This window comes from Leucoraja erinacea, chromosome 14, assembly GCF_028641065.1.
Source record: "Leucoraja erinacea ecotype New England chromosome 14, Leri_hhj_1, whole genome shotgun sequence".
Lineage (NCBI taxonomy): Eukaryota > Metazoa > Chordata > Chondrichthyes > Rajiformes > Rajidae > Leucoraja > Leucoraja erinaceus.
The window spans coordinates 52330379-52345591 of record NC_073390.1 but is presented as its reverse complement, the minus strand read 5'-3'; the positions used below and the strand labels follow the sequence as shown (position 1 = coordinate 52345591).

At 44.8% G+C, this 15213-nt stretch overlaps 1 protein-coding gene across 1 annotated transcript in view; it reads right to left on the bottom strand.

Moving 5' to 3' along the window:
• Positions 1–635: 635 nt before the first annotated feature.
• LOC129703730 (SPRY domain-containing SOCS box protein 1-like) overlaps positions 636–15213 on the bottom strand; it is a 206673-nt gene continuing 192095 nt past the window's right edge. Inside the window, 1 exon segment of the mRNA XM_055646418.1 lies at positions 636–1802. Coding sequence (XP_055502393.1) covers positions 1675–1802 — 128 coding nt within the window. The 3' untranslated portion in view covers positions 636–1674.

Here is a 15213-nt window from a genome sequence, read left to right as displayed (position 1 = left end):
CAATGAGGCCCCCACTCATTCTTCGAAAATCCAGCGAGTACAGGCCTCACCAGTTGTGACACACAGGCACGCACACAGACACACAGACACACACACACACACACAGACACACACAGACACACACACACACACACACACACACATGCACACACACACACACACACACACACACACACACACACACACACACAGACACACACACAGACACACACACACACACACACACACACACACACACACACACACACACACACACACACAGACACACACACACACACACACACACACACACACACACACACACACACACACACACACACACACACACACACACACACACACAGACACACACACACACACACACACACACACACACACACACACACACACACACACACACACACACACACACACACACACACACACACACACACACACACACACACACACACACACACAGACACACACACACAGACACACACACAGACACACACACACACACACACACACACACAGAGACACACACACACACACACACACACACACACAGACACACACACACACACACACACACACACACACACACACAGAAACACACACACACACACAGCAAAGCATGAATTGGAACAACTTCATTTGGACAGTAAACTTTATTAGAAACTTTGTCATTCAGTGAATTCACATTTAAAACTCTGAAGGCAACACTGTCCTTACATTCGACACCCTACAACTGCAACAACTTCCAGTTTTAAAACTAAATAAATTGATCAGGCAGACACTATGAAAAAACAGGTCAAAGAAAATTAAGCAGCAGCATCTTTAAAAAGGTCTGGTCTGAGCAGAAGTTAAATGACTGGACTCCCATCATGTGAAAGGGCTGGAGTTGCAGTCTCACTGATTCTGCACAAACTACCCGACACAAAACAGTACATTGCGATGTACAAAGTTTACAAGCCTGAATGAAGTGAAAGCTTTTGTAAAACTTTGTTCCATTTAAAAAAGTGACTTGAGCATTGTAAGATTGAATATTGTGTGACCTTCCAGTAGTGTTTCAAAATACATGCAAAGCTTCCTGAGGGAATTTGCCACTAGAAGCTCTTGCATACAGACAGGGTCATGGGCATACATTGTCACTGTACCTGAACAGCGAGATCCCAAATCAGTCATGCTAAAATCAATAGCACACTAGTAAACATTTTCATGCCAATATCTGCAGTTAGCTGTTGTCTAACAGCCCCTTTTGATCATGTGCATCGTCTGATCATTGACTTCAAGGATCTCTCCGAGTTGCACATTCGGTTTCAATTGTAAACAGAAACAATACCAAGAAGATATCCTCGTGATTACCCGGCTAATTTGACACAATGCATTTGAACACTGTAGATCGAAAGGGGCAATAAGCTAAATTACTTACGGATATAAAGAGGATTCATGGATGAAGAGGATATCATGAGTTACTGTTTGACTGTTAAAATAGGGTTTTAGTTTTTTCTTAAACACTGCAAATAATTCTCTTAATGTTATCTCCTAATTCTGGTTCTGCTAAATAGAGTCTATTTGGAAGTCACTATTTCAAACAACTATGGTGTCCTCCACAGATTAAAATATCATGTAAACTGCATCTTTCCATCGCTTTGCATTGATATTTTTGTTAGTATAGTACCAGTTTATTCATCACTGGTATTGTAAATAATTCTTCAGAGTAGCTGGCATTGGTAGAGTTTCTATCTCCAGCAGTCGCTCCCTGCCTAGAGAAAGGCGAATGGATCTTCTGCACATGTCCATTAAAGGCAATGGCTCAGCTGAAGGAACAGAAGCACAAAGACAAAATGTTAGAACGCTGGATAATGAAATCCAAAACTTAATACAAAACTTAATGCACGTGCAAGTTCTCAAGTTAGTTCCCACAGAATCATACAGTAGCAATGTTACAAAATTTTGAGATTTTAAAAATCAAGTCTGCAATTTATCCCATCAGATAAAGCATAACAATAAGTTTAATTTGACACCAAATTCACTTTCATATCTCAAGTATTAAAAAAGTTATGGCCATTTTCATACTCGGAAATTAGCATCTTGTTCCCTATTGATTTTCAATGGACATTACAAAAAAGCTGTGATCTTGGATAGTCAAAAGCCCATTTCTTAAGGAAAGATTAACATTTTTAAATAGCCTAAGTGTCCAAAGATTATTCACAAATAATTCACAATATAACATGATTTTTATATCTAATTTACATTAATTTATAGGCCAAATGGAAAGAATTTAGTGTTCAATTGCTGTAAATAAATGCCCATTTAAATCGGCTTTCTAGTGGGTTCATGTGGAACGCGCTGGTTTAGAACGTTGACATCGCGCTGGATTAGTGCCCTCAAATGCCGAGAAAAATACTGCGGGATATAAAAAGCCCAAAATGAACTACTCGCTATAGATAACTTGATATACAGGGTTATATATATGCCCCATTTAATGTAAAAATAAGGTACATACCTTTAATTGTTTGCTCTATAAAACCCTGGGGCTGCGAGAGGTTGCGGAATGAGACAGTAATTTTAAAACTATTATATCTATATTATCGAGGCCTATAAAACTAATAATAGCTTTTGCGACCGGGTCTTGCAGCGATTCTCCGTTAATGATTTACTAGGCTGAACATCTGCGATTGGAACAGCCTAGTAAAAATCGCGTTTTAAACCCGCCCCCTCCAAACAGCGCCAAAATCACACACAAGGGGTGGGGCAGATGCTCAGCCACGATTCAGGTAGGTTTTGTAACATACCTACATACAGCATAGAAATGGGCCCTTCAGCCAAACCCGTCCATGCCATATAACCATATAACCATATAACAATTACAGCACAGAAACAGGCCATCTCGGCCCTACAAGTCCGTGCCGACACAACTTTTTTTCCCTTAGTCCCACCTGCCTGCACTCATACCATAACCCTCCATTCCCTTCTCATCCATATGCCTATCCAATTTATTTTTAAATGATACCAACGAACCTGCCTCCACCACTTCCACTGGAAGCTCATTCCACACCGCTACCACTCTCCGAGTAAAGAAGTTCCCCCTCATATTACCCCTAAACTTCTGTCCCTTAATTCTGAAGTCATGTCCTCTTGTTTGAATCTTCCCTATTCTCAAAGGGAAAAGCTTGTCCACATCAACTCTGTCTATCCCACTCATCATTTTAAAGACCTCTATCAAGTCCCCTCTTAACCTTCTGCGCTCCAGAGAATAAAGACTTAACTTATTCAACCTATCGCTGTAACTTAGTTGTTGAAACCCAGGCAACATTCTAGTAAATCTCCTCTGTACTCTCTCTATTTTTGTTGACATCCTTCCTATAATTGGGCGACCAAAAAAGTCAACCAGGATACCCTGTTTACACTGTGTAGAAAGGAGCCGCAGGTGCTGGTTTACACCGCTGATAGACACAAAGGGCTGGAGTAACACAGCGGGTCATGCAGTATTTCTGGAGGGAAAGGGTTGGGTCATTTTCTTAAAAACTGAAAGTATGAAATTACTCCAACACTTTGTGTCTATCTACCCTATTTACACTAGTCCCATTTGCCTCCATTTGACCGATACCCCTCTAAACCTTCCCTATCTGTGTACCTGTCCATGTGTACGTTACGTGGTCGAAATGCCGTTAAATGCTGTTACATTCTTAAATAGAAATAATCTCTTAAAAAAAAAAATGTTTTACACCATTTTAAAATGGGAGTTGTAAATGCAAATAGCGGAGTCAGGGGATATGGGGAGAAGGCAGGAGCAGGGGACTGATTGGGGATGATCAGCCATGATCACATTGAATGGCGGTGCTGGCTCGAAGGGCCAAATGGCTTATTCTTGCACCTATTGTCTATTGTCTAAATGAACTAGTTACGAACTCGTGTTCCTTCTTTCACCGCTGGCTCGAATCCTAAAATGTCCTATTGAACAGCATGAATGATAAACCTTCAACCTAACTCACCGCCTGAGTTACTCCAGCTTTTTGTGTCTCTCTTCAGTTTAAACCAGCATCTGCAGTTCCTTCCTACACAGTGCATGGAACCAACTCGTTGCTACCTTCTCAAAGGCGGATTTGAGAAAGCAAATGATAGTCTCCAGCTAAAAATAAGATATTTGATCACCGTTCTATTGACAACATTGATAAGATTTCTCCTCACAAATCTGCCAGTGGAAAAAAAAATTATAGGATTAATTCTGTCAAAATTAATTCTGTCAAACCTCTCAATTGTGAAAAAAATTCTGGCTGGCTGCTCTAGTGCAAGAAGTCCCAATTGTGCAAACTTGTTTGGTCAGTGGAAGTTATTCATTCCTGTCTTCCATTGCTTCTGAAGGCACTGGACATTGGTAAATCATAGCTCCTTGCGTACTGAAACTAATTCTGCTGAGGATCACCAAATATTTACCCTTGTGGTATTCTGGGATTGCTTCATCTGAACTCAAGCACCGCTGTGCTGATGTCTTTACAAATGTGCTTCCTTTAGACTTTAGAGATACAGTGCGGAAACAGGCCCATCGACCCACTGAGTCCAAGCCGACCAGCAATCACCCCGGAAACTAACACTAGTCTACACATAAGGGACAATTTACATTCTTTTACCAAAGACAAATGACCTACTAGCCAGTCTGAAGAAGGGTTTCGGCCCGAAATGTTGCCTATTTCCTTCGCTCCATAGATGCTGCTGCACCCGCTGAGTTTCTCCAGCAATTTTGTGGACCTACTAACCTATACGTCTTTGGAATGTAGGAGGTAACCAGAGCACCCAGGAAAATCCCACAGGGAGAATGTACAAGCTCCGTACAGACAGCACCAATGGTCAGGATTGAATCAGGGTCCAGCTATCCCAGTGTGTCATCTCAGCAGGGGTTGGTTACCATAAAACCACCTGTTATTCCTGTGTTCACTAGACCAGGTATTCCCAAAGTTAAGAGTAAAGGACCTAATTAAGAATTAAGGATCAAGGAGTTCAGGAACACCATCTTCACCAGGAACATCAACATCAGTCTCGATCTTATCCCTAAATGTCACCTATTCCTTTTCTCCAGAGATGATGCCTGACGCGCTGAGTTACTCCTGTATTTTGTGTTTATCTTCACCAACACCAACTGTAAGTTCCCCAGGCTGGCTTGGAAAGAAATCATCGTTTTTCTCTCAAACCCGGCACTCAAATACACCTGGGCCATTTCTGACATCTCCCTACCATTTCTAGATCTCACTATCTCCATCGCAGGTGATAGACTACTGACCGACGTCTACTATAAACCCACTGACTCCCATGGCTATCTGGACTACACTTCTTCCCTCCCTGCTTCCTGCAAGGACTCCATCCCCTACTCCCAATTCTTCCATCTACGCCCAGGATGAGGTGTTCCACACCAAGGCATCAGAGATGTCCTCATTCTTCAGCCTCTTCTACTATAGCTGAGGCTCTCACCAGGGTCTCTTCCATACCCCGTGACTCTGCTTTTACTCCCCATCCCCTCACTCGTAACAAGGGCAGAGTCCCCCTTGTCCTCACCTTCCACCCTACCAGCCGTCACGTACAACAGATAATCCTCCGTCATTTTCACCACCTCCAATGGGATCCCACCACTGGCCACACCTTCCCATCTCCTCCCCTGTCTGCTTTCCGCAGAGACCGCTCCCTCCGTAACTCCCTGGTCAATTTGTCCCTTCCCACCCACACCCCCCCTCGGGCACTTTCCATTGCAACCGCAGGGAATGCTACACTTGTCGTTTTACCTCCCCCCTCGACTCCATTCAAGGACCCAAGCAGTCATTCCAGGTGCGGCAGAGGCTCACTTAAACCTCCTCCAACCTCATCTATTGCATCCGCTGCTCTAGGTGTCAGCTGCTCTACATCGGTGAGACCAAGCGTAGGCTTGGCGATCGCTTCTCCCAACACCTCCGCTCGGTCCGCACTAACCAACCTGATCTCCCGGTGGCTCAGCACTTCACCTCCCCCTCCCATTCCAAATCCGACCTTTCTGTCCTGGGCCTCCTCCATGGCCAGGGTGAGGCCCGCTGTAAATTGGAAGAGCAGCACCTCATATATCGCTTGGGCAGTTTAATGTTCTCTGTTATTACGTTATGGGTAATAGAAGTCGCAAAGTGGCAATCTGCAAGCGTAGGGACTATTGCACATTGATGGATGTCAAAGACATGAAGAGCAAATTGATGACACCTGACTCAGGGAGGTAATGGATTAAACATTCAACTCAACTGATGTGTGTCAAGCACAGATATGCCCGTCAGGCTGACAGCTGGGAGATGTTTTAACTGAGAACATCATTTCTATCTACTTCAGTCCCTACCACTTCTTGCGATGGAACAGTAATTAAATTACTCAGCTGGGCAGAAATCCTGACTAAGATTTTCTCAGTTTAAGGATTCCTTAATATCTATGGCGAATTACTTGAGGTTCAGAAATGAAAACTTAAAGTAACCACATACACTGGGATACCCTTCCTTTCTCTTTAGTTCTCGATGTGACACGTTGACTTGGTGTATACTCTCAACCATCCCAGAATCAGGTGATGAATCATTGACAGAAGGTACACAAAAATGCTGGAGAAACTCAGCGGGTGCAGCAGCATCTATGGAGCGAAGGAAATAGGCAACGTTTCGGGTCGAAACCCTGAAAGGGTTTCGGCCCGAAACGTTACCTATTTCCTTCCTGAAGGGTTTTGTCCCGAAAAGTTGCCTATTTCCTTCCTGAAGGGTTTTGTCCCGAAACGTTGCCTATTTCCTTTGCTCCATAGATGCTGCTGCACCCGCTGAGTTTCTCTAGCATTTTTGATCTAAGATTGAGTTCCACTCTCGCGGTCCTGAGCAATTAGCCCTCGTACTTTTCCTCTCTTCCCGTCATGGCATCTGCATCAACTGTTTGATACAGTTTTTAATACTACAAAGCCATCATTTCGGAATTGGATTCCAGGTGCTCGAACATGACTCGAACAACTACAATGGAATTCATAGAATCATAGAAAATAGGTGCAGGAGTAGGCCATTCAGTCCTTCAAGCCTGCACCGCCATTTAATATGATCATGGCTGATCATCCAACTCAGTATCCTGTACCTGCCTTCTCTCCATACCCCCGATCCCTTTAGCCACAAGGGCCACATCTAACTCCCTCTTAAATATAGCCAAATGAACTGACCTCAACTATCTTCTGTGGCAGAGAGTTCCAGAGATTCACCACTCTCTGTGTGAATAATGCTTTTCTCATCTCGGTCCCAAAGGATTTCCCCTTTATCCTTAAACTGTGACCCCTTGTCCTGGACTTCCCCAACATCGGGAACAATCTTCCTGCATCTAGCCTGTCCAACCCCTTAAGATTGTAGGTACACAAAAAAGCTGGAGAAACTCCAGCTTTTTTGTGTACCTTCGATTTTCCAGCATCTGCAGTTCCTTCTTAAACCCTTAAGATTGTATTTGTTACTTCATTCAACCTCACTGGAAAAATAACTGGTTCAATGGAATGAAATCCCTATAGTATTTACATAGGGATATATTGCAAGTGTAGAAATAAACACACTATAAACTTCCCAGTTCTGCTCTCTGTTCTTATGCACATCTATTGCTCGTTTGCCCAACTAAAGTGTTCTTTCAGTTCACGAGATTGATCCCTGGGATGTCGGGACTGTCATATGAGGAAAGATTGAAAAGACTAGGCTTGTATTCACTGGACTTTAGAAGGATGAGGGGGATCTTATGGAAACATATGAAATTATAAAAGGACTGGACAAGCTAGATGCAGGAAAAATGTTCCCAATGTTGGGCGAGTCCAGAGCCAGGGGCCACAGTCTTAGACTAAAGGAGAGGCCATTTAAGACTGAGGTGAGAAAAAAACCTTTTCACCCAGAGAGTTGTGAATTTGTGGAATTCCCTGCCACAGAGGGCAGTGGAAGCCAAATCACTGGATGGATTTAAGAGAGAGTTAGATAGAGCTCTCGGGGCTAGTGGGGTCAAGGGATATGGGGAGAAGGCAGGCACGGGTTATCGATTGGGGACGATCAGCCATGATCACAATGAATGGCGATGCTGGCTCGAAGGGCTGAATGGCCTCCTGCACCTATTTTCTATGTTTCTATGAAAACTAGTATAATTAAGCTAAGACAAACTTTGTACAGTGGTGAATAAGATGTTTAATATTGCCTTTTTTTCTCTGCGATAAACCTTAATTTAACAGTGTGCTGTTGCCTGTTCACATTTCTAAAAGCCCTGAGGAAACAGCTCACAAGTTTACAAGTTATACAAGAAGAATTAGGCCCATCGAGTCTACTTTGCCATGGCTGATCTCTGATCTCCTAATCCCATTTTCCTGCCTTCTCCCCATGACCTTTGACAATTGTTCTAATGAAGAACTTGTCTATCTCTGCCTTAAAAATATCCACTGACTTTGCCTCCACAGCCCCCTGTGGCAATGAGTTCCACGGATTAACTACCCTCAGACTAAAGATGTTCAACCTCACCTCCTTTCTAAAAGAGCGGCCTTTAATTCTGAGGCTGTGACCTGTGCTCCTAGATTCTCCCACCAGTGGAAACATCCTCTCCACATCCACTCCACCTGTGCCTTTCATTATTCTGTAAGTTTCAATGAGGTTTCCCCTCAACCTTCTAAACCCCAACGAGTAGATGCCGAGTGCTGTCAAGTGCTCATCGTATGCTAACCCATTCATTCGTGGAATAATTGTTGTACATCTCCGCTGAACCCTCTCCAGAGCCAGCACACCTTTCCTCAGATATGGTGTCCAACTTTGCTCATGATCCTCCAAATGTGGCCTGACCAGTGCCTTATAGAGCTCTTGACACCGGACCCTGTGTATCTATGTGTGTACAACATTGTGCTTATTATTGCTTCAAGGATAGTCAAATTCATAGGGGATTCAGTGAAGGAAGTCTTGGTTAAAAGGAGGAATTCGTCCTCCCGTACTCACTTGTACATTACATGGAAGCTCAGTTCTTTTAAGACTGAAACAGTATACTTTTTGTCCACTTTGCAAGTATGAACACAAACAGTCTTCTATACAAATATCCTTACACAAGGCTCGAAATTAACTGTTGCCCGGGTGCCAATGGCCACCTAACGTCCCGCCGGGCAACCTAAAAGCCGTGTCATTTTGCCCGGCTTGACAAGCAAAGGAAAGCTTGGCTGATGTGGACAGCGGATGGCCTGATGGAAACTGTACCGGTGTTTCTCAGAGAGCTCCTGTCTTATCTACAAAGCCCTCAATGGGCTTGCCCCCACCTACATTAAAAGTCTGCTTATCCACCACACCACGTCCAGGCCCCTCAGATCGGTCGACTTGGGGTTGCTGAACATCCCGCGGTCTCGGCATAAGCTCAGGGGCGACCTCTCCATAGATGCTGCCACACCCGCTGAGTTTCTCCAACATTTTTGTCTACCTTCGATTTTTCCAGCATCTGCAGTTCTTTGTTAAACACAAATTGCTGAAATAACTCAGCGGATCGTGTAGCACCTCTGGAGAACATGGACAGGTGACGTTTCGGGTTGGGATCCTTCTTCAGACAGAACATCATCTTAACACGTTCTCCAGAAATGCTTCCTGACCCACTGAGTTACTCCAGTATTTAGTTTTATCCCAAAAAAAGACACAAAGTGCTGGAGTAACTCGGCAGGTCAGACAGCATCTTTGGAGAACATGGGGAATATAATGTTTTGGATCGGTGCCCTTCTTTAGACTGAACATTGCCTTAACTTGTTCTCCAGAGATGTTGCCTGGCCCGCTGAGTCACTCCAGCACTGTCAAGCTAAGAGTCAAGAGAAGGTACACAAAACTGCTGGAGAAACTCAGCGGGTGCAGCAGCATCTATGGAGCGAAGGAAATAGGCGACGTTTCGGGCCGAAACCCTTCTTCAGACTGGAGTCAAGAGAGTTTATTGTCATGTGTCCCTGATAGGAAACTGTATCTTTGTTATGAGATAAACCAAGGTAGTCTGAGCTGTGTCTCATGATTGTTATCCATTAACTGGGAAAAAGTGCACATGCATGGAGACATGGACAGGAATTAGCTTGGCTTTGAATCATTGCACTCCTCCTGCAGACTGATAGCCTGCCAACACTCCCTTCTATGTCTGGGTTACTTGGCTAAAGTACCAGAGAGCAGTTGGCACCCATAGAAACCCTTCTCCAGAGCGATCCTGCACCATCAGTAAAATACCTCATAAAATTATAATCAACCAGAAAGAGCTTCCATCTACTATCTGTGAGATACATCAATATCTAAAGAGCAATGAGCTGGTGCATCAGCATGCAGCTGATATCAGACTTTATAAATTATTAACGCCACATTGCTTGTTGCAGCCTGCTTTTATACAAAAGGTCAAAGTCATCATTAGATTTGCCGCCTGATGCTGTTTGATATAAAATCCTAGTCTCCATAATTCTTAAGGGTCTCTTATCTGTTATAGGATTGCCAAACCATTTGCACTTATCAGCAGTTGATGGGAGAGCTAATGACCCAATCGGCATTGAGCACAGCGCGATTTCTTTGATCACGATGAAATTAATTATTTTTGCATAACAACCAAACTTTCTTTTAATTAGAAACTTGATGCCAAAATATGCTTCTAACAGCACAGCACTTAAAAGTAATTCTGCTGGTACATTGTAGGCACAAAATACTATAACAGTATTATCTAATTACAATGCTTGATGTTTAAGGGTAATTATACACTGATTCATTGATGTTGTCCATAGCAGCCTGCTCACTGAGCGCAAAATAAATTCCGGTTGAAGTTTGACACGGTGATCTAGTTGTAGTAGTAGAATTAGGCCATTCAGCCCATCGAGTCTCCTCTGCCATTCAATCATGCAACCATCTCTGCCTCCTCAGATTCAGATTCTCTGCCATTCAATCATGCAGCCATCTCTGCCTCCTAATCCCATTTTCCTGCCTTCTCCCCAAAACCCTTGACACCCGTTCTAATCAAGAATTTGTCTATCTCTGCCTTAAATATATCCACTGACCTGGCCTCCACTGCACTCTGTGGCAATGAGTTCCACAGATTAACTACGCTCTAACTAAAGAAGATCCTCCTCACCTCCTTTGTAAAAGAGTGCCCTTTAATTCTGAGGCTATGAGTGTATCAGTACAGTTCCACTGTGTACACCTTCCATGTCAGTTATGGTAACAAGTATTGGCCTCCTGGGTGCCTGTCAGTTACTGTGTATTCCTGCAGGGTTGTGCTCCAATAATAGAAACATAGAAACATAGAAATTAGGTGCAGGAGTAGGCCATTCGGCCCTTCGAGCCTGCACCGCCATTCAATATGATCATGGCTGATCATCCAACTCAGTATCCCGTACCTGCCTTCTCTCCATACCCTCTGATCCCCTTAGCCACAAGGGCCACATCTAACTCCCTCTTAAATATAGCCAATGAACTGGCCTCAACTACCCTCTGTGGCAGAGAGTTCCAGAGATTCACCACTCTCTGTGTGAAAAAAGTTCTCCTCATCTCGGTTTTAAAGGATTTCCCCCTTATCCTTAAGCTGTGACCCCTTGTCCTGGACTTCCCCAAACATCGGGAGCAACTTCCTGCATCTAGCCTGTCCAACCCCTTAAGAATTTTGTAAGTTTCTATAAGATCCCCTCTCAATCTCCTAAATTCTAGAGAGTATAAACCAAGTCTATCCAGTTTTTCTTCATAAGACAGCCCTGACATCCCAGGAATCAGTCTGATGAACCTTCTCTGCACTCCCTCTATGGCAATAATGTCCTTCCTCAGATAATGATAAATGCAATCAAGCACTAATCTCCCCACCTTTATTTCATCATCTGTTTCCATTCTCTGGCTTTGACCACTGACTGTAAATCTACCATTCTTGAATGCAGCATCAATGTTTGGGGGGATATGGACCAAACGCAGGCAGGTGGGACTAGTGTAGCTGAGACATGTTGGCTGGTGTGGGCGGAGGGCCTGTTTCCACACTGTATCACTCTGTGACTATCTCTGTGACTATCTCTGTGCAAGTTGTGTCTAACAGTTAGCGGTAACTAGTTTAATGAGCTGCTGGAGGAGGTAATAATGGATGGGATTTATATAGCGCCTTTCTAGATACTCAAGGCGCTTTACATCGCATTATTCATTCACTCCTCAGTCACACTCGGTGGTGGTGAGCTACTTCTGTAGCCACAGCTGCCCTGGGGCAGACTGACGGAAGCGTGGCTGCTAATCTGCGCCTACGGCCCCTCCGACCACCACCAATCACTCACACACATTCACACACATTCACACGCAGGCAAAGGTGGGTGAAGTATCTTGCCCAAGGACACAACGACAGTATGCACTCCAAGCGGGATTCGAACCGGCTACCTTCCGGTCACCAGCCGAACACTTAGCCCATTGCGCCACCTGTCGCCCTAGTTGAGGCAGGTATTATCGCAAAGTTTAGACAGGTACATGGATAGGACAGGTTTAGAGAGATATGGGCCAAACGCAGGCAGGTGGGACTAGTGTAAATGCAGGGCTCTCACTTAACTTTTTTTCTCTGTTTCCAGCCGGGCAACCTAGGCAGCTTTTTAGGTTGCCAAATGACAGTTTCGGTGGTCATTTAAGACTTCTTGCATGACGCTTCCGATAATGTGTTCGGACGAAGTGTGTAGTTAGTTACCAGTCGGAACTATACTCAATGAAGCATTCACATATTATTTCTGCTTCAAATAAAGTCACAAACTAAACATATCCACTAATCAAGAAATGATATATACCACAATGACATGCAGCTAAATTACAATATAGTGTATACAGTATCTCAACTCTTTTTACACGTTGCAATTAATGCAATTTCTATTATTTCTTTCTAATTCCAAACAAAAATGTGGTTGGATTATTCAGCGTTTGATCAACCTCGGTGAGACCAAGCGCAGGCTTGGCGATCGCTTCGCACAACACCTCCACTCGGTTTGCACTAACCGACCTGATCTCCCGGTGGCTCAGCACTTCAACTCCCCCTCCCATTCCGAATCCGACCTTTCTGTCCTGGGCCTTCTCCATTGCCAGAGTGAGGCCCACTGCATATTGGAGGAGCAGCACCTCACATTTCGCTTGGGTAGTTTACATCCCAGGGGTATCAACATTGGCTTCTCCAATTTCAGGTAGTCCTTGCTTTCTCCCTCCTTTCCCTCCCATTCCCAGCTCTCCCACAGCCTACTGTCTCTGCCTCCTCCTTTCCCCCCCCCCCCCCCCCCCCCCCCCCCCGACATCAATCTGAAGAAGGGTCTTGACCTGTCTCGACCAATTCCTTCGCTCCATAGATGCTGCCTCACCTGCTGAGTTTCTCCAGCATTTTTGTCAACCACCCATTCACCCAAGTTCTGTTATCCCACTTTCCTCACCCACTCCCTGCACATTAGGGGCAATTTTACAGAGACAAGTTAACCTACAAAGCCAATGCATCTTTGGGATGTGGGAGGAAACCCTCACGCTTGCAGAGAGAATGTGCAAATTCCACACAGACAGTGCCCGAGGACAGGATCGAACACAGATCCCTGGTGTGTGAGGCAGCATATCTACCAGCTGTGCCACTATATTTTGTTTCCACCACACAAAAAATTATACGTTGATATCTTTTGTTACTAAAAAAAGAAACTATCCATTTTCAGTTTTAAATCTCTAAGTGACGTTCTGTCGCCCTTTACAGCTACTGTATGTTTTAATTCAGGGAGTTACTCCAGCTCCATAAAGTGATTCTGCGTTGGTTTTCAGCGGTCGAGGTGAGTTGGCGACTGGACAGCAATGGCGGCCAGATCTCCCACAATGCAAAGGGAGGGAGAAAGTGCCCAGGCGCTGAGCATTTGCCATGGCAGCGCGCATGTGCAGGGCCCATAATGTGCTGGCCGTGGTTGTGCGCATGTGCAGGGGGAGGATGTGCAGCCCGTGGCAGCGCGCTTGTGCAAGGCGGCCGGATAGTGGAGACCCGGCGGCCCGGACACGGATGGCGTGCGGAGACGGAGAGTGACAAAGAGAGGGAGATAGAGAGTGGGGCCCGCTCTGAATTGTACAGCAGGTGTCCCGTGTGCTTGCCAAGCGGCTTTTTGGTTGCCCGGCGGGACTTTAGGTGGCCATTGGCACCCGGGCAACCATTAATTTCGAGCCTTGTAGATGGGACAAGTTGGGCCGAAGGGCCTGTTTGCATGCTGTAACAGAACGTTTAATGTTAAAACAATTCCATTTAAATGAATCTTAGACATTGTTGCTAACAGTTATCGCTATGTAACCACAGTCGGGGCAGGGCCGTGGTGAGACTAGATTGCTATTGACGGTGTAATGTAGGTCATAATCCCAGTGGCTTTGTCACACGCATTTATCATAGGGGAAAGTAATAGAATATGGCACCACTCATTAGTTCCAGAAACACCTCATTAACGCATGAACAACAAGCCATGGTAATACAAGTTAACTGCATCTGACGTAAACACTTTCATGGCTCTCCCTAGCACAGCTTCTCATCTGTGTAGCCTGATCCCAATTTGTCTTTCCATTCCACGTGGATGGAAGAGGCTTCATCAAAAGTACAAATGATGATGAATACAACTCTCTCTCTAAAACTAATCATGAGAGGAATCGATCGGGTGAGTGCACAGGCGCTCTTGCGCAGAGTCAGGGAATCAGGAAACAGGGGACATGGGATTAAGGGGAGGGGGGAAAGATTAAATTGCAACCTGATGGGTAACCTCTTCACACAAAGGGTAGGGGGGGTGTGTGGAATGATCTGCAGGGAGGAGGTAGTTGAGGCAGGTACTATTGCAATGTTTAAGAAACATTTAGAACAGGTTTATTCATGCGTTCATGATGTATTCAAGAAAGAGTTTGATATTGCTCTTAGGGCTAACAGAATCATGGGATATGGGGAGAAAGCAGGAACAGGGCACTGATTTTGGATGATCAGCCATGATCATAATGAATGGCGGTGCTGGCTCGAAGTGCCAAATGGCCTACTCCTGCACCTATTTTCTATGTTTTGAGGGACATGGGCCAAACGCAGGCAGGTGGGACTAGTGTAGCTGGGGCAAGTTGGGCCGAAGGGTCTGTTTGCCTGCTGTAACAGAACATTTAATGTTAAAACAATTCCATTTAAATGAATAGGTGGTGAGAGCAGCTATTGAGGGGGTGGTGGTTCTGGGACGCTAGTACTAACTGTTGGACCTTCCCGATGTGTCGTGGGCCT